Below are 19406 nucleotides of genomic sequence, written 5' to 3'. Positions count from 1 at the left end.
ACCTCAAACATTTATATTTTCTCTAAGTAAAGATGTTTTTAGGCCGGGCGCGGTGGCTCATGCCTGTAAGCCCAGCACTTTGGGAGGCCGAGGCGGGCGGATCACGAGGTCAGAGGATCGAGACCGTCCTGGCTAACACAGTGAAACCCTGTCTCTACTAAAAGATACAAAAAATTAGCCGGGCGCAGTGGCGGGTGCCTGTAGTCCCAGCTACTCCGGAGGCTGAGGCAGGAGAATGGCGCGAACCTGGGAGGCGGAGCTTGCAGTGAGCCGAGATCGCCCCACTACATTCCAGCCTGGGCGACAGAGCAAGACTCCGTCTCAAAAAAAAAAAAAGAAAAAAAAAGATGTTTTTAAATCTTTATCTTTATTTTTTTAAAGACAGGATCTTGCTCTGTCTCTAGGCTGGAGTGCTGTGTGTTTATAGCTCCCTACAGCCTCAAACTCCTGGGCTCAAGGGATCTTCCTGCCTCCGCCTACTGAGTAGCTAGGACTACATGCCTGGCTAATTTTTTATTATTTTCATTTTTTTTTTTTTTGTAGAGAGTTCTTACTTTGTTGCCCAGGCTGGTCTTGAACTCCTGGCCTCAAGCGATCTTCCTGCCTCAGCCTCCCAAAGTGCTGCGATTACAGGCATGAGCCACTGCTCTGGCCCTAAGTAAATATTTTGGACTTTGTTGATCATATGGTCTTTGTTCCAGCTACTCAATCTTCCATTGTAGTATAGAAGCTGTTGTAGATGATACATTAAATGAATGAGTGTGGCTGTGTTCCAATAAAACTTTATTTATGGATACTGACACTGAAATTTGAATTTTATGTAAGTCATGTGTCATAAAATATTCCTTTTTTTTTTTTTTTTGAGGCAATATCTCACTCTGTTGCCCAGGCTGGAGTACAGTGGTACAATCTTGGCTCACTGCAGCCTCAACCTCCCAGGCTTAAGGAATCCTCCCACCTCAGCCTCTTGAGTAGCTGGAACCACAGGCACGTGCCACCAAGTCTGGCTAACTTTTTGTAGAGATAGGGTTTTGCCATGTTGCCCAGGCTAGTCTCAATTCCTGGGCTCAAGCGATCCACCCACCTTGGCCTCCCAAAGTGCTCGGATTATAGGTGTGAACCACTGCGCCCAGCCTGTTCTTCTGATTTCATTTTAACCATTTAAAAATGTGAAAACCAGCCAGGCGTGGTGGCTCACGCCTGTAATCCTAGCACTTTGGGAGGCCGATGCGGGCGGATTGCCTGAGCTCAGGGGTTCTAGACCTACCTGGGCAACAAGGTAAAACCCCGTCTCTACTAAAATACAAAAAATTAGCCAGGCGTGGCGGTGTGCGCCTGTAGTCCCAGCTACTCGGGAGGCTGAGGCAGGAGAATTGCTTGAACCTGGGAGGCAGAGGTTGCAGTGAGCTGAGATCGTGCCACTGCACTCCAACCTGGGCAACAGAGAGAGACTCTGTCTCCAAATAAATAAATAAATAAATACCCATACATGTATATATACATATACATGTGGGGCTGTACAAAAATAGACAGCAGGTCAGATTTGGCCTGTGGGCCATAGTTAGCCAGCCGCTGGTTCAAACCACTTACCCTTAATGTAATTACTGATATGGTTAGGTTTAAATCTACCAACCTGCTATTTGTCCCATCTGTTCTTTGTTCCCCTTTTCCTCTTTTTCTACCTTTAGGGGGTTTACTGGGACTTTTTTTTTCTTTTCTTTTTGAGACAGGGTCTCACTCTGTCACCCACGCTGGAGTGCAGTGGCACGAACACGACTCCTGGGCTTAAGCCATCCTCCTGCCTCAGCCTCCTGTGTAGCTAGGACCATAGGTGCGCTCTGCCATGCCCAGCTAATTTTTTTAATTTTTTGTAGAGACGGGATCTCACTTCATTGCCCAGGCTGGTCTCAAACTCCTGAGCTCAAGCAATTTGCCCACCTTGGCCTCCCAAAGTGATGGAATTACAGTGTGAGCCACTGTGCCTGGCCTGTTGGGATTTTCAAGATTCTGCTTATCTCTACTCTTGACTTGTTAACTGTACTTCTTTGTTTTATTTTTCTTAGTGGTTTTCTGGGTTTGCAATATGGATCTTTAATTTATTACAAAATACTTTTTTTTTTTTTTTTGAGACGGAGTCTCGCTCTGTCGCCCAGGCTGGAGTGCAGTGGCGCAATCTCCGCTCACTGCAAGCTCCGCCTCCTGGGTTCATGCCGTTCTTCTGCCTCAGCCTCCCGAGTAGCTGGGACTACAGGCGCCCGCCACCACGCCTGGCTAATTTTTTTGTATTTTTAGTAGAGATGGGCTTTCACCATGTTAGCCAGGATGGTCTCGATCTCCTGACCTCGTGATCCTCCTGCCTCGGCCTCCCAAAGTGCTGGGATTACAGGCGTGAGCCACCACGCCCAGCCACAAAATACTTTCAAGTAACATTATACCATTTCACATAAGATATAAGACCTTGACAACGTGATATGTTCCTCTCACCCTCCCGTCCTTTGAGCTCTGCATATCTTATGAACCCCACAATACATTAGGGGTGTGTGTGTGTGTGTGTGTGTGTGTGTTAGATAGTAAATGCAGCTGGGTGTGGTGCTCACGCCTGTAATCCCAACACTTTGGGAGGCCGAGGCTGGAGGATTCCTTGAACCCAGGCGTCCAACACCAGCCTGGCCAACATAGCAAGACCTCATCTCTACAAAAACTAAGAAACATTAGCCAGGCATGGTGATGCATGCCTGTGGTCCCAGCTCCGTGGGAGGCTGAGGTGGGAGAATTGCTTGGGTCCAGGAGGTTGAGGCTGCAGTGAGCTGTGTTCACGCCTCTCCACCCCAGAGCAGGACCCTGTCTCAAAAACAAAATAAAACCACTAAATGCTTTGTAAGGAAATTTGAAAGTGAGGAATATATCTTTTGTATTTACCCACAAATCTACCATTTGAAGAGGGTGCCCTTCACCCCTTCTGGTACATCCACGTTTCTATCTGGTGTTGTGTTTCTTTTACCTGCAGAACTTCCTTTAATATTTCTTGCTGTGCGGGTCTGCTGGCAATTAATTCTCCCAGCTTTGGTTTTGTATGAAAAATGTGTTAGTGTGTCTTCTTTGAGGGATATTTTTGCCTGCTGTGGAATTCTAGGTTGACAGTTTGTTTTGATTTTTCTTTCAGCATGTTGCATCGTCTTTGGGCTTGCACACTCTCTGACAAGAAGTCGACTGGCACTGTTATCTTTGATTCTCTGAATGTAATATGTTTCCCCCCTTCTAGCTGCTTTTAAGATGTTTCTCTTTATTGCTGGTTTTCAGCAATTGATTATAATGTGTCTTGGTGCGTTTTATAAATATGTGTGTTTAGCCTACCTGGGGTTTATGGAGCTTACATCTGCAAGTTTATGGTTTTCATCAAATTTGAAAAGTTGTAGGCCATTACTTCATCAGACTTTTTTTTGGTTACCCCTTTCTCTCCTCTCTTTCTGGAACTCCAGTCACATAGGTAAAGCCACTTATTTCTCAGGCCATTGAGGCTCTGTGCTCATTTTCATCACTTTTTCATTTCTGTGCTTTATTTTGGATAGATTCTATTGCAGTCTTCAAATTCTCTAATCTTTTTTTTTTTTTTTTTTTTGAGATGGAGTTCCACTCTTGTTGCCCAGGCTGGAGTGCAGTGGCGTGATCTCAGCTCACAGCAACCTCCACCTCCTGGGATCAAGCAGTTCTCCTGTCTCAGCCTCCCAAGTAGCTGGGATTACAGGCATGCACCACCATGGTCGGCTAATTTTGTATTTTTAGTAGAGATGGGGTTTCTCCATGTTGGTCAGGCTGGTCTAGAACCCCTGAGCTCAGGCAATCCGCCCCCATCGGCCTCCGAAAGTGCTAGAATTACAGGCGTGGGCTGCTGTGCCTGGCTTTTTTTTTTTTTTTTTTTTTGAGACAAAGTCTTACTCTGTTGCCCAGGCTGGAGTGCGGTGGCACAATCTGAGCTCACTGCAACCTCTACCTCCCAGGTTCAGGCAATTCTCCTGCCTCAGCCTCCTGAGTAACTGGGATTACAGGCATGCACCACCACACTTGGCTAATTTTTGTATTTCTAGTAGAGAAGGGTTTTCGCCATGTTAGGCTGGTCGCAAACTCCTGAACTCAGATTAGTTATCCTCCCTCCTTGGCCTCCCAAAGTGCTGGGATTACAGGCGTGAGCCACCGCGCCCAGCCTTTTTTTTTTTTTTTTAAAGATAAGGTCTCAGCCTGGCCAACGTGGCAAAACTCCATCTCTATGAAAAATACAAAAATTAGCTGGGCATGGTGGCGGGTGCCTGTAATCCCAGCTATTCAGGAGGCTGAGGCAGGAGAATCACTTGAACCCGGGAAGCAGAGGTTGCAGTGAGCCGAGATCGCGCCATTGCACTCCAGCTTCAGCTTGGGACAGAGCGAGACTCTATCTCAAAAGTAAATAAATAAATAAAATAAAAAAATAACGATAAGGTCTCACTTAGTCATTCAGACTAGAGTGCAGTGACGACCAGGCTCAGTGTAGACTTGAACTGCTGGCCTCAAGTGATCCTCCCCCCTCAGCCTCTCAAGTTGCTGGGACTGTAGGCAGGCACCACCACACCCATTTAATTTTTTTATTTTTCTGTAGAGACAGGGTCTGGCTATGTTGACCAGGCTTATCTCAAAGTCCCAGCCTCAAGTGATCCTCCTGCCTCGGCCTCCCAGTGTGCTAGGATTACAGGCATGAGCTACTGTGCCTGGCCCAAATTCCCTCATCTTTTCTGCTGCCAGTGTCTAATCTGTGTAATCCCTTTCAGTAAAATTTTTCTTTCAGATGTGTGTATATCATTCTCTAAAAGTTCACTTCTTTTTATGTCTTCTGTTCCTTTCATTACGTTCATGTTTTTCTTTATACTCTTGAGCATTCTGAATGTATTTATAATAGCTGTTTTCATGTCCTTGTCTGCTAATTCCATCATCATCTATGTCAATTCTGGGTCTGTTTCAATTGAGTGATTTTTCTCTTGGTTATAGATCACATTTTCCTGCACCTTTGTTTACCTGGTCCTTTTTTTTGAGGCAAGAGTCTTGCTTTGTTGCCCAGGCCAGAGTGCAGTGGTGATCTCAGTTCACTGCGACCTCCACCTCCTGGATTCCAACGATTCTCGTGCCTCAGCCTCCCAAGTAGCTGGGATCACGGGCGTGTGCTATCACACCCAGCTAATTTTTGTATTTTTAGTAGAGACGGGGTATTGCCATGTTGGCCAGGTTGTCCTCGAACTCCTGGCCTCAAGCAGTCCGCCCACCTCAGCCTCCTAAAATGCTGGGATTACAGGTGTGAGCCACCGTGCCCAACCTGGTCTTTTTTTAAAAAATTACGTAATAGGCCGGGCACAGTGGCTCATGCCTGTAATCCCAGCACCTTGGGTGGGCGAGGTGGGCAGATCACCTGAGGTCAGGAGTTCAAGGCCAACCTGCCAACATGGTGAAACCCCATCTCTACTAAAAATACAAACATTAGTCAGGCATGCTGGCAGGTGCCTGTAATCCCAACTACTCAGGAAGCTGAGGCGGGAGAATCACTTGAACCCGGGAGTGGCCAAGATCACACCACTGCACTCCAGCCTGGGTGACAGGGTGAGACTCTGTCTCAAGAAAAAAAAAAAAAATTACATAACAGACATTGTTTACATTGCTGAATATATTTTTTTTACAGAGTATTAGAGACTTTTTCTGGAATCTAGTTAGGTTACTTGTGAATTACTTTGATACTTCTAGGCCTGTTTTTAAGCTTTTTTAGTGCAGCTTTAGCATTGCCTTTATTCTAGGGCTAACTTAATCCTATTTCTAGTATGTTACACTTTTGGGTCTCTACTGAATGTCTCGTGTATTCAGTGAAATCTTTCTACTCTGGCTGCAGGGAGCTCAAAAGACTCTCAGCCCTGTGTCAACTCTAAGAATTGTTTTCTCCTTGAAAGTTGCTCTTGTCCAGCCCCACAGAGTTTCACCCCATGCATGCACAGATTGATATTCAGCCAAAGACTCAAGGGGACCACCGGTTTCTGAACCCTCTCTCTCTTTGCAGCTCCCTCCTCTCAGGCACTCTATCCCCCAGATTCCAGCCATCTTGGCCTGCCTGATCACCAGTCTCCGTCTCTGCAACTCAGCAGGATTGCTGGGCTGTCTGGGCTTCCCTTCCTATAAATTAAATCCAGCCAAGCAGCCTGGACAATGATAAGACTCATTTTGTTTCTCTTCTCAGGGATCACAGTTCTATGATGTCTCTTGTCCTATGTTTTAAATAGTCTCCTGGCCGGGCGTGGTCGCTCACACCTGTAATCCCAGCACTTTGGGAGGCTGAGGCAGGTGGATCACCTGAGGTCAGGAGTTCGAGACCAGCCTGGCCAACATGGTGAAACCCCGTCTCTGCTAAAAATACAAAAATTAGCCGGGCGTGATGGCGGGCACCTGTAATCTCAGCTACTTGGGAGGCTGAGGCAGGAGAATCACTTGAACCCCAAAGGTAGAGGTTGCAGTGAGCTGAGATCGTGCCACTGCACTCCATCCTGGCTGACAAAGATCTGTCTCAAAAAAAAAAAAAAGAAAAAAGTTTCCTGTATTCTATCCAGCTCTTTAGCTGTTTATGGTGGGAGGGTATTTCCAGACCATCTTACTCTTTTATATCTGGAAGTAGAAGTCTCCGGATGCAATATTTACAACCAGGAAGTCTGGCTTCAGAATCCACACTCCCCGCTTCTGCACCCAGCAGTCACTGAGTCTTCCAGATGCTGGGGTCACTTAGGGGCACCACCAATGGGGGGCATGGCCACGGGGGCAGGTCGGCAGGGGTGACTCCAGCCCGTGACTCACCCCTCCCACCCTTCAGGTGGGCCTTCACCTTGATCATCATCTCCTCCTACACGGCCAACCTGGCCGCCTTCCTCACCGTGCAGCGCATGGAGGTGCCTGTGGAGTCGGCCGATGACCTGGCAGATCAGACCAACATCGAGTATGGCACCATCCACGCCGGCTCCACCATGACCTTCTTCCAGGTGGGGCCACCAGAGCCTCTCAGGCATGGTGTTGGGATCCCTGCCATGCAAAGCAGCTCAGGATGGGTCTGGGCAGGGTCTCCTGGGTCAGAGGGACTGATTGTCAGTGACAGCCTGGAGGCTGGGGAGCAGAAAACACACATGTGCTGTCATGGGGCTCGAAGCTGGCTGGCTAGGGAACTGGGGAATGAGGGCAGGGAGGCATATGTGGTATCAAATGTCAATGTCATATGGGCCAAATGGGATCAAGGAGGCTGCTGGAAGGGTCGGGACCAGGAATATGGGCTGACAGAGAGAAGGGAAGGCCCTTCAAGGTGAAAAGTGCTTGATCTTTTGTATTTTGGGGTGGTGGGAAGGAAAGAAAAGGAAAGCAGGCTTGGCAGGGAGGCCCTAGTGGTCTAAAGGAGGCCTGAGGTGGGCAGGGGCCACTGGCTGGAGGGTTAAGGGGAAGGAGGTGGAGGTGCACTCACCGGGCCCCCAGGTGGGTGGTGGGCACAGTGGCTGTGGGGATGACTTGGACCTGGCCTGGACAGTTTGTCCGTCTCATCTCTCTCCTCTGCCTTTGGCTCTGTCTTCCTTTGATCACCTTGCATTCTCCTGGGTTGAGGGAGACTTCCTGGAGGATGGGAAGGGCTCCGGGAAAGGAAGCGGCTGGAAAGACCCTCCCGTCTTCCCCTTGTGCTCCCCCTGCCCAGAATTCACGGTACCAAACGTACCAGCGCATGTGGAACTACATGCAGTCGAAGCAGCCCAGCGTGTTCGTCAAGAGCACAGAAGAGGGCATTGCCCGCGTCCTCAACTCCCGCTACGCCTTCCTGCTCGAGTCCACCATGAACGAGTACCACCGGCGCCTCAACTGCAACCTCACCCAGATCGGGGGACTCCTCGACACCAAGGGCTACGGCATCGGCATGCCACTGGGTACGGCACAGCACGGTGTGGAACACAGCAGGGCCATGGGCATCCAAAACCACCTGTGAGCAGGCCCAGGACCGGGCCAGGCACCCCCGAGGCAGGCTGGGTGTGTTGCATGTGGCCTCCTGGCTGTATGGTCTTGGGCAGGCGACATCACCATCCTGAGCCTCTGTACCCCCAACCTGCAAAACCAGGCCTAGCAGCAATCCAGCCCTCCCAGAGCTGTTGGGAGAATTCAGTGAGACTGTGTGTAAAATTCAGTATATGTGGGTGGTGGGGCTTGCTGTCTTCCCCCAAGGGCCCTGTGGGGGTGAGGACCTGGTCTTGTTTCCTATTTCTTGGAAAAAACCTATAGCCTGGCTCAGAGCAGGTGCTTGAAAAATGCTTGTAAGATGGATGGGAAGGATGGAAGGATCTGGTAGGGAGACTTGTATGTGCCTATTTATATTTCAGGACACGTTTGGTGGTTTTTTTTTTTTTTTTTTTTTTGAGACGGAGTCTTGCTCTGTCACCCGCCTTGGTCTCCCAAAGTGTTGGGATTACAGGTATGAGCCACCTCGCATGGCCCAGGACATGTTTTTCCAGGACTCAGTGGTGGAACTCACGACCAAATTGTCACCAAATTTTGGCATTTTGGCTTTTAAAATCATTTATGTACTGATGACACCTGTATTAGTTATCTATTACTGCATAGCAAATTGCCCCAGATCTTAGCAGCTTTGTAGGTGAGTCGGTGCCAGGGAAGCAGTGTAGCTTGGTGCTTGGAGGACAGGCTCAGGAGTCACACCGACCTGGATTCAAATCCCAGTTCCGGCTGGCCACTGTGGTTTATGCCTATGATTCCAGTGCTTTGGGAGGCCAAGCCGGAAGGATCACTTGAACCTAAGAGTTTTGAGACCAGCTTGGGCAATATAGCAAGACCCTGTCTTTACAAAAAATTAAAAAATTAGCCAGGTGTGGTATGCACCTGTAGTCTCAGCTACAGGCTAAAGTAGGAGGATCGCTTGAGCCCAGGAAGTGGAGGTGGCAGTGAACAATGATCACGCCACTGTATGCCAGCCTGGGTAACCAAGTGAGATTCTGTCAAAAGAAAGGAAGAAATCTCAGTTTCCTCCCTGACTCAGTGCACAGTCTTAAGCAAGTGTATCACTTTCGTCATTCAGAAACACTTGCCTCAGGTGGGATACCTGTCCTACAGGATCATCATAAGACCTGAATAAACCCAGGGTCTGGCACACAGTTGGTGCCTGGTAGATATTAATCACTGTCATCTGCCCGTGTCTCTGGTTCTGTGGTAGTTGGTCAGGAAGTATCTTAGTCAATGAAGAAATAAGTATAGAATAGGGTGTTTGGGGTGTTGAAGCCCAAGGATGGCTTAAGGGCAGGATCTGAGGGTGGGGAGGAGAGGTGGTCCAGGGAGAGGTGTGGATGGGGATTCGTCTGGTGTCCAACTGCATGCCAAGTCCCGCACTGGATGCAGACGAAAGATGATAAACACATAGCCATATAATACAGTGTTAGGTGGTGGCAGCTGCTCCAAAGTAAATTAAAGGGAAGACACTGACAGGGAGTGGGGCGCTTGGTGCCATTTTAAATAAAGTCATCAGAATAGACTCCCTGGGGAGCCAGCATGTGGGCAGAGACCTGGATGAAGTGCGGAGAGGGACATTCCAGGCAGAGGCAAAGGTCCTAAGACAGGACTGTGTGTGATGAATTCGGGGAGCAGCCAGGAGGCTAATGAGGCTGGAGCTGAGAGCCGTGGGGGTGAGGGTGTCTGAGAGTGGCCGAGGGGAGGAGCTTGCAATAGGAAGCCATGGAGAGTCCTGAGCACAGGAAAGGTATGGCCTCTGACTCTTCCTAACACTGTCTCTCTGGCTGCTGTGGTGAGAGGAGACTGGGCTGGGGGTGAGGAGAGGCTGCAGGGAAGACCCCGGGCACGTGGTAGAGGCGGGGGAAGGCCGTGGTGAGGGCACAGTTTGGGGTTTGGGGCGGTCAGGGCTGCGGGGCCCGATGGCTGGTCCAGCCCCTCATGTGCCTGCCCAGGCTCCCCATTCCGGGATGAGATCACACTGGCCATCCTGCAGCTTCAGGAGAACAACCGGCTGGAGATCCTGAAGCGCAAGTGGTGGGAGGGGGGCCGGTGCCCCAAGGAGGAGGACCATCGAGCTAAAGGTCAGCTCCCACGTATGGTGTCCCCTTCCCACAGCTCCCTCCCAGCCCCCTTCCCACACGGCCCCAACTCCGTGGCTCCCCAACTCCCTTTGCCCCCCAACTCCCTTCGCCCTCCAGGTTTGGGCATGGAGAACATTGGCGGCATTTTTGTCGTGCTCATCTGTGGCCTCATCATTGCTGTCTTCGTGGCGGTCATGGAATTCATATGGTCCACACGGAGGTCAGCTGAGTCCGAGGAGGTGAGGAGGCTGGGGGTGGGGGTGGGCAGGAACAGGGACCCCCAGGGGCTGAGGTGCGTGAAGATTGTGGCATTGGGAGCCATACCTGGAGGGGGGTGGGGATCGCGAGAAGGGGGCGGAGGAATGCAGGAGGTGGGGAAGTAAGAGAGCTGATGGGGCCAGAGAATCAGCGTGTGAGGAAGAACAGGAGGGAAAGTAGGCACAGGGAGTGATGAGGATGCAGGGAGAGGAGGTGAGGGACAGGATGTGGGGAGCCACAGAGGCAGAAAAGCAAGAAGAAATAAGAAGAGAAACAGGGCCAAGTGCAGTGGCTCACACCTGTAATCCCAGCACTTTGGGAGGCCGAGGCTGGCGGATCACCTGAGGTCAGGAGTTCAAGATCAGCCTGGCCAACATGGTGAAACCCCATCTCTACTAAAAATACAAAAATTAGCCGGGCATGGTGGTGCACACCTGTAATCCCAGCTACTCGGGAGGCTGAGATGGGAGGATCGCTTGAACCCGGGAGGTGGAGATTGCAGTAAGCTGAGATTGCACCACTGCACTCCAGCCTGGGTGACAGAGGGAACCGGAAGAGGACACAGCCCTGGACTGGTCCCACACTATGTTCAGGAGGGCTGCTTCCATGTCCGTGGGGGCCGCCCAGCCACACCCCTGCATTTCCAGACCCATTCATGCTCTTGCACCCCTGGACTGCTGGTTCCCTGCTTCCCCTCTCTCTGTCAGCCTCCAGCCCTTCCTCCCCCTCCTCACATCCAGTGGCTGACCTTACATCTACTCCCCAGACCCCAGCTCTGCATCCAGCTGCCTGCCAGTGTTCTGCACTTGGCCCAAGGACTCCTCTGAAGGAGCCGTCCATGCTGCTAGTAAAGGTGCCCTCCACCCGTGTCCAGGTTGCCTTCTCAAGGACATCCCTCCGGCAAGTCTGTCCTTTCCTCCTGCAGCATCAGTTGTCCTCTCTTTATTGGATTCAGGCCACCAACGTACAAATATGCTGTCATTTCTCCAGTCTTAAACCCTCTCCTGACCTCACTTTCCCTCCCAGCCACCGCCCACTTTCTCCCCTTCTCTTTACAGCCTTGGCAGCAGTGGGGGGTCTCCCTGATGCTTCCAGTTTCTTCTTTCCTCCCATTTCCTCTTGCCCCCACTCCAGTCTGGCATCTGTCCCTGCCACTCCACTGAAGCCACTCTTGTCACCAGCAACTTGCATGTCTGAAATTCCCGGTCTCAGGCCTCATGTATATGAGGTAGCAATGGGCTTCGGCACAGCCAGTCACTCTCAATCCTCAAAGCCCCTTCTTTCCCTTCTCCCACTTCTCCGGTCACTCCTTCCCAGGCTCCCTCGTTGGGTTCCTCTTTCTCCCCAGGCTCTGTTTGTTGTGGGGCTCCAGGGCTCGGTCCTTAGACTGCTTCTCTTCTCGGTCTTTCTCCACTCCTTCAATGATCCCACCAGCCAAATGGCTCTTAAGACCCGCTATGTGCTGGTGATTCTTGTGTTAGTTATCTATTGCTATCATAACAAATGACCTTAACAGCTTTTAAAAAGCCAGCTTCCATTGGTTCACAGTTTCTGTGGGTCCAGAGCCTGGGAGCAGCTTAGCTGGATGTTTCTGGCTGCCATGGGTCTCTGATGAGGTCATAGTCATGTTTTTTGGCCAGACTGCTGTGGTCTGAAGGCTCAACAAAAGGTGGAGGGTTCCGTTCTAAGATGGCTCACTGTCCCAAATGTCCCCATGGGATTTTAGTTTCTGGAGGTGGCCAAGTGACAACATGGAGAGACCAATTTCATTGAAAGATGATTTTTGCCCAGGTGTGGTGGCTCACGCCTGTAACAAGCACTTTGGGAGGCTGAGGAGGGCAGATCGCATGAGGCCAGGAGTTCAAGACCAGCATGGCCAACATGGTGAAACCCTGTCTCTACTGAAAACACAAAAATTAGCCAGACGTGGTGGTGCACACCTGTAGTCCCAACTACTCAGGAGGCTGAGACAGGAGAATTACTTGAATCTGGGAGGTGGAGGTTGCAGTGAGCCGAGATTGCACCACTGCCCTCTAGCCTGGGTGACAGAGTGAGACTGTCTCAAAAAGAAACAGAAAGAAAAATGATTTTTATTCTTTAACATTTCCCAGGAGAAGGGGAAACAGCTTACAATTCACCAGTTTGGATAATGTCAGTGGACTCTGGGCTATAGGGGCTGTCCCTACTTATCTGGTACCTGGCCCCGGGTTGATTTAGGTCAGGAAGAATATTGGCTTGGTATGTGAGAGTTAGGTAAAGGGGGAGGTTGGGGGTATAGATTGGTTGGTTTGCACATGAAAGGCAGCTGAGCCCTCTGCTATCTCTAAGGCTTGGCTAGTTCTGGGAGGGTAGTCTCTCCCCAGCCTGCAAGATGTTTAAAGTGTCAAAACATCCTAAGACACAGAAAATAAAAAACATGATGAATACACTCACATGGCAGTTGGCAGGAGGCCTCAGTTCCTCAAACAAGGCCCTCTCCAAGGACTGCTTGAGTGTCCTCACACCATGGCAGCTGAGATCCCCCAGGGCGAGTGATTAGAGAGAGCAAGGCGGAAGCAGAATGTGCAATGGCTGAAACTTATTCTGTTGGTCACACAGACCAGCTTTGATACAGTGTCAGAGGGGATTACACAGGGGCGTGGACGCGGGAGGTGGGATCTTGAAGGCTGCCTGCCTTAACCCACAAATATGTGTCTCCCCTGAAGCCAAGGTCTGCAACTTCAGCTCCACACTTGGTATCTCCACTTGGATATCTGATAGGTGTGCACGTGATGCGATGTGTCCAACATTGGGCTTCTGCCCACCTGTGAGGCAATTTGGTCCTTCCAGTTGCTCGGGCCAAAATATTGGAGCTTTCTTTCACTATTCTCTCTCTTCCATGCCCCGTATCTGATCTCTTAGCAGATTCTATTGGCTCCACCTTCAGAATATATCCAGAATCCAGACCCTTCTCAGGTCGCTCTGGTCCAGCCATCCCCATCTCCTGCCCGGGTTATTGTCATAGCTTCCTCCATGAGCTCCCTGCTCTTGCCTAGGCCTCCCTACAGTCTGTTCTCAACACAGAGTGATCTTATGAAAACACAGCACTCCTCTACCTAAAGCTCCCCAGTGATTCCCGTCTGACTCTTTCATTCTGATTTTCAGAATGAAAGCCAAAAATCCTTCCAGTGGTTTATGGGCCTTACCAGAGCTGGCCGCCACTGCTCCTTTGACCTCATTTCCCTGTCTTCCCTGTGCACGCCCCCCTCCAGCCATGCTGACCTGCTTGCAGTGCCTCAGACGTGCCAAGTCACTCCCACCTGGGCACTTCAGCCCTGCCCGGTTATCTGTCCAGCAGGCTGGCCTCCCAGGTCTCCAGGGGCTCACCCTGTCTTTATTTAAGGATCCTTCTCTCAGTGAGGTCTTCCTTGACTGTCCTGTCACTCCCTACCCATACACCTTAGGCCTCTTCCCGATTTTCTTTCTTTCCAAAGCACTCACCACGCCTAACACACTACATACATGTCTGTTATCTTCTGTCTCTGCACACTTGAGCATAACCTCCACGAGGGCTGGGACTTCTGTCTGTTTCCTTCTCTGCCATATCCCTAGTGCCCAGAACAGTGCCGGGCACACAGCAGGCCACAGGTAAATATGCCTTGCAATAATGAACGCATGGATGAGGGGCAGAAGATGGGAAATCAGGAAGGAAGAACTGGAGAAAATTTAGAGACAGTGAAAAGACCAGAGAAAAGAGAGGAGCTTAGGTGGAAGGTGAAGGGCAGATTCAGGAACAAACGCAGAGAAGAATGGAGACATTGAAGATAAGTGGGGAGAGGTGGAGAGGGGAGGCAGAAAACACGGGGGAGATAAAGGGAAGAGAAGTGGGAAGGGAAGCGAGGGCAGAAGGAAGAAAGACCCGGGCGAGGAAAGGAGGAGGAGGAGTGGGATGTGGAGAGGGGCTGGGGGAGGCGGGAGGCGGACTGCGCCGGGACGGTGACCGCCCGCGCCGTCCCCAGGTGTCGGTGTGCCAGGAGATGCTGCAGGAGCTGCGCCACGCCGTTTCTTGCCGCAAGACGTCGCGTTCCCGCCGGCGCCGACGCCCGGGCGGCCCGAGCCGGGCCCTGCTGTCACTGCGCGCGGTCCGCGAGATGCGCCTCAGCAACGGCAAGCTCTACTCGGCCGGCGCGGGCGGGGATGCGGGCAGCGCGCACGGGGGCCCGCAGCGCCTCCTGGACGACCCGGGGCCCCCCAGCGGAGCCCGACCCGCCGCCCCCACCCCCTGCACCCACGTGCGCGTCTGCCAGGAGTGCCGGCGCATCCAGGCGCTGCGGGCCTCGGGGGCCGGCGCGCCTCCGCGTGGCCTGGGCGCCCCCGCAGAAGCCACCAGCCCGCCCCGGCCGCGGCCTGGCCCCGCCGGCCCCCGGGAGCTGGCGGAGCACGAGTGACCACGGGCGGGGCTGTGCGGGCGCCCGGACTGACCGAAGGGACGGGGCCCGCCCCAGGCCCCAGCAGTCTCCGCTCCCGCAGCGGGCGCGGGACAGGACTTGTGCGCCGGCGCCCCGGACGCCGCGATTTTGCCTTTGGTTCCCCGTGAAGTCCGAGGCCTGGCTCTGGAGCCCGCCTGCGCCCCCCAGTGGACTCGCGAGAGGGTGCCGCGGGCGAGAAGGGCGCAGGAACCGAGGACTCCAGGGGCTGGGGACTTCGGGGGCGGCTCTGGGAAGCGGAAAGCAGTCAGCGGAGAGGACCCCATTCTGGGACTGCTCAGGCTCCCCAAGACTTGACGCAGCCCCCCACGCTTCTGGAGGTGGGGAGGGCCTCTGGACAGATGGGTGTCCCCTGGTGCCCCTCCACTCTTCTCTTCCTCTCTTTTTTGGGGGGAGAAACCTCGGAATTTCTATGAGACCTCCCCCAGGGAGGGGGTCAGTTGGGCCCCCATCCCTTCCCTTGCCACATCGCAGCCCCTGTTGGAATAAAAAAAAGAACAAAACCCCAGAACTGGGGACACCGTCTCTCATTTCCTGGGGGTGTGAGGGCTTTGGAGGCTTGGGTCCCCGGGGCACCTGCTGAGAATCAGTGTGAGCCTCGATGGTTACTTCCATGCTCTCTCCACCCTCAGCCCTGCCCACAGGCTGCAGGCCAGCCCGGGTCCCAGCAGCTGGCCCTTCTCCACTGACCTTCTCTCAGGACAGAGGGAGGCTGCGACAGAGACCCTGAGACAGATGGAGAGATGCAGGGATCTGGAGACGCGGAGACACCGGAAGCGGAGACACAGAAAGACAGAAAACAGATGGGGCTGGGGGAGGGGAGGGCCAGTGAGCTGTTGAGTGTGGCCGTGCCTGGGGTGGCGAGTGTGTGCCTGGGCCGGGGTGATTCAGTGACGTTGTGATCGTGTGTGCACGCATCAGCGAGGCCATCTTCAACTGTCTGTGACTGTAATCCCGTGTTTCTGTTGAAAATGTACCTCCCCAACCCCCAAGAGAGGAAGTGAGGAATCCCAGTAGACTGGGGGGGTGGGCGGGCGGGCAGGGGTGGGAGAGGCTGAAGGGCTGATGGCGCAGGAGAAAGGTGGGTCCGCCTTCTGTCCCCGCCCTCCCTGCCCCGCCGGAGGTTTCTGTGGAAACTGCAGCTGAGGAAGGACGAGTGAAGGTCACACAGCAAGAGCCAAAACGAGGCCGAGCAGAAAGGGAGAGATGGAGGGATGGCGAGAGACAGAGATGGGGAGAGACAACGAAGGGGGCAGAGTGGGCGGGAGGGGGATGGGGAGAGAGAGCTAGAGGACACAGAGCCGGCGAGACAGGGAGAGAGGCTGGGTGAGGTGAGAGAAGACTGGAGAAAGAATAGAGGGCTGAGACCAGAGGTGAAGCGGGAGGGTAAGAGACACCCGGAGTTGGAGTGAGAGACAGGAAGCCATAAAAAACTAAATGGAACCTGGAGGGGACTGGAACGGAAAGGAAAGCCTGACTGGAAGGGTCCCAGAGAGAGCGAGGCTGCACCCGTTCCTGGGCGGCGGCCCGGGGCTTGGGAGCTGTCCGTTCAGCACCCAGTTGGCCAGCCTGAGCCCAGAGCGCCCGACTTCCCTCCAGGGCCCGCCTGCCCAGCGCAGTCCTGGCAGGCCGGCCACACCCTGGGAGACCCCTCCCCGCACACAGCGCCCCCCGTCGCCACCCGTCCCCTTCTGCGTCTCAGACCCTGGTTGCGTGCCCCTCGGACAGGTGTGGGGGCAGGCACCAGCCTCTCTCTGTTGTCTCGCATCTCTATCTCCACGTCTCTTACACACTCCAATCAATGTCTCTGCCCTTGGGTCGGACTCTTTGTCGAGGTGACTAGAACATGATTACAGACATTTGTGGTTTCTTCCCCTTCTCTGTCCCAATGCCTCGAGGCCAATTCCCTCTGGGGTCTCCCCCATTTCTGAGTCCCCGGTCCCCTACCAGGTTTCTGCTCAGTCTCCCCCTGGCCTTTATCTCTGAGTCTCCCTGGTTTACCAAGCCTGTCTCTGCCTGGCTGTCTACGTCCCTCTGTCTCTGTCACCTTCACTGAACTCTTCCGTTGCTCTGTCTCCGTGTTCTCATCTCTGCGTCTGCCAATCTCTGTCTGTCTTTTTCAATCTGTTTGTATCTGCCTCTCTCTGGTTCTGGGCTGCCTGTCTGTTTCTCCCCCTGTGTCTCTCCTTCCGCCTCTCACATCTAGCTCCCCTATTCCCCTTTATCCCTGTGACCTTCCCAGGTCTTTCCTTCTCACCGCCCCCCCTACTTCTGCAGAGCCTCACCAGGAGCACGATGCACAGTCATCAGTCTCATCAGGCTCGTGCCTGAGGAGAGAGTGCATGAGGGGGGATGTGAGCTTGTGTCTGAGGTGGGATGGGAAGGGCTCGAGGCCTCCCCCGGCCCAGCTGGAGAGCAAGAGCAGACAGAGCCTAGAATCTCCTGGAATCCAGGCCTCCCCCACCTCCCCAGGCTTCCCCATCTCCCCAATCCCATTCTCGATGGTCCAGGCCCATGCCTCTAGGCCAAGGTGTCAAGAGAAGGAAAGGAGGGTATGTTGATAGGCTCTCCCTCCCCTAGGAAGAGGGCAGAGTTGGGGAGGGGGCATCTGGGGGTGAGGCATCTGGGTTAAAAGATATGGCTCCTCCCCCTTTCCCAGTCTCCATGGCAACAGCCCAGTCTGCAGGCCCAACCTCCTTTGCTGCAGAAGCAGCTCCCTGTTACCATGGCAACAAAGGACAGCGAGAAAGATGGGGACGGGTCAGAGGACAGGATTGGGATGGGGCTCTGGGCACTGGGGAAAGCCTCCATTCACTCTCTGGCCTTGTCTCTGTCCATATGCTGTGGCTCTGAATCTCTGTGTTTCTGTGCCTCTCTCTGGCCTTCAGCCTTTCACACATTTCCCTGCACCAGGTCCTCGACCTTCACCCACCCACCCTCATACACCAAGCTCACTCCCTGTCCCTTGCCTGTGTCCCCCACATCTCCTATCCCATAGGTGGAGAGGATACCCACATTCTGAGAAAACTACAAGGTCAAATGCTCTCTGTCTCTCTCTCTCTCTCTTCCCCTTCTGCCATCCCCAGGGAGAGTCTGGGGTGTTCCTCATAGAACAAAGTGGTGTTGGAGTGAGTGGGGAGGCCTCAACTTCTTGGGCTCCAGTGGGGTGGCTGATGGGGTGTTGTGTGTCGGCAGCAGGCCTGGGGTGTGGGTGCCGGCTGTGCATCTGTGTGTGTACATATACTGTGACGAGGTCTGTGTGTCATGTGGGTGAGGGCGTTGGGGTGTGTTTGGAGGTGCAACAAAGATGTCTGCGATAGTGCTGCAATAACGTGATGTGTGTATGTGTGGGAGGTGTGTGGGTGTCACGTGACTTGTGTTTGAATTATTGTGCTATGTGTAAGTGTGTGCACCTTTTTGTCTGTCATTCACAGTTAGCATTGGCAACTTTGCACTGTGGGCCGTTGCTCATGCCCAGACACACTGGGGAACAGTGTGTGTGAGGATGTGTGCGACATCGTGGGATCATGCAACGATGTCCACAAAGGCTGATGTAGTTTGTCTGGAGGCAGTGTGAGGCCTGTGCGTGTGTGATGGTGCTGAGTGCAGGTGTGTGTTGGTTTATGGGTTGCACGATGTGGGTTTCTATGTGAGATGGTGGGAGGTCAGGTGTGGTAGAGTGTGTGATGTGTGAGCCTGCGATTTTCTGAGTGTCCGTGTTAGTCTGCACAGCACTTTGTGGCTGTGATTGTGAGTCTCTTGTGGTGTGATGGGTGTGTAAGGTGTGTGCCCTATGTGTGTTTCACTCTATGTTTGAGACTCTGTGTGTGATGGGGTGGTGGTGTGTGTGTGAGGGTACATGCTGGCCTGTGGTGGAATATGAGTGCAACCCTGTGGTGTGTGCGTTTCCCCAGCATCTGGGCTATCAGTGTGATGGTCCTGTGTAACTGTGACGCTGGGCATTTTCTGGGCCTCCTGGGGCCATCCTCCACCGTGTTGTGTCTCCCGTGTACCCTGTGTGGTTGTGGCTCATTGGATAGCTCAGGCGTAGTGGGGGGGCACCCACAGTGAGGGAATCTCAGGGCTCCTCCCGCCAGCACCCCTCCTCAATTGCAAGGCCTTTCCTTCTCTCTTGTGTTCCCCTCCAACTTCCCCTCCTGCAGGGCCCTCTCCCTGAACAGCACTACCCCCCACCGTCTCCAGGGGTCCTGGTGCCACACTGCAGTGATTCACCGGGCTTTCCTCCCACCCCGTGTCACTACCCGCCCCCCCTCCCCCAGCGTACCCTTCTCGGTGATGGCACACCCCCACAATGAGAGGATTTCCGGGGTTTTCTTTCCCTGAGCGCCCCTTCTTGGAGGCCCTACTCCATATTGAGGGGGTCTCCAAGTCCCCTATTGCGGAGGTCTCTGGGAATCCCCCCACCCCCGCAGCGCTCCCCCTTCGCGGCCGCGCCGCCACTTTGCGGAGCCCAAGGGGAGGACAGCTGCAGTACCAGGGGCGGGGCCGCGGGCCGTCCGTCAGCACGGCGGCGCCCCTGATTGGCCAGCGCCGCCCCCCA

General features: G+C 53.4%; 1 protein-coding gene across 5 annotated transcripts in view; it reads left to right on the top strand.

Annotated features, from left to right (window-relative positions):
• The window catches only part of GRIK5 (glutamate ionotropic receptor kainate type subunit 5), a 74075-nt gene extending 58714 nt beyond the window's left edge, over positions 1–15361 (top strand). For all 5 annotated transcript variants that reach the window (XM_055369532.2, XM_031004071.3, XM_055369528.2 and 2 more), the window contains 5 exons: positions 6869–7034; positions 7730–7955; positions 9993–10121; positions 10239–10360; positions 14378–15361. In XM_055369532.2, the coding sequence (XP_055225507.1) occupies positions 6869–7034; positions 7730–7955; positions 9993–10121; positions 10239–10360; positions 14378–14806 (1072 nt within the window). In that variant the 3' untranslated portion in view covers positions 14807–15361. The remainder of the gene's footprint in view (positions 1–6868; positions 7035–7729; positions 7956–9992; positions 10122–10238; positions 10361–14377) is intronic.
• Positions 15362–19406: the final 4045 nt, after the last annotated feature.

Source organism: Gorilla gorilla, chromosome 20 (genome assembly GCF_029281585.2).
Source record: "Gorilla gorilla gorilla isolate KB3781 chromosome 20, NHGRI_mGorGor1-v2.1_pri, whole genome shotgun sequence".
In the NCBI taxonomy this organism is placed as follows: domain Eukaryota; kingdom Metazoa; phylum Chordata; class Mammalia; order Primates; family Hominidae; genus Gorilla; species Gorilla gorilla.
Note: the sequence above shows the minus strand (reverse complement) of the source record. Positions and strands in the feature narration are given on the sequence as shown.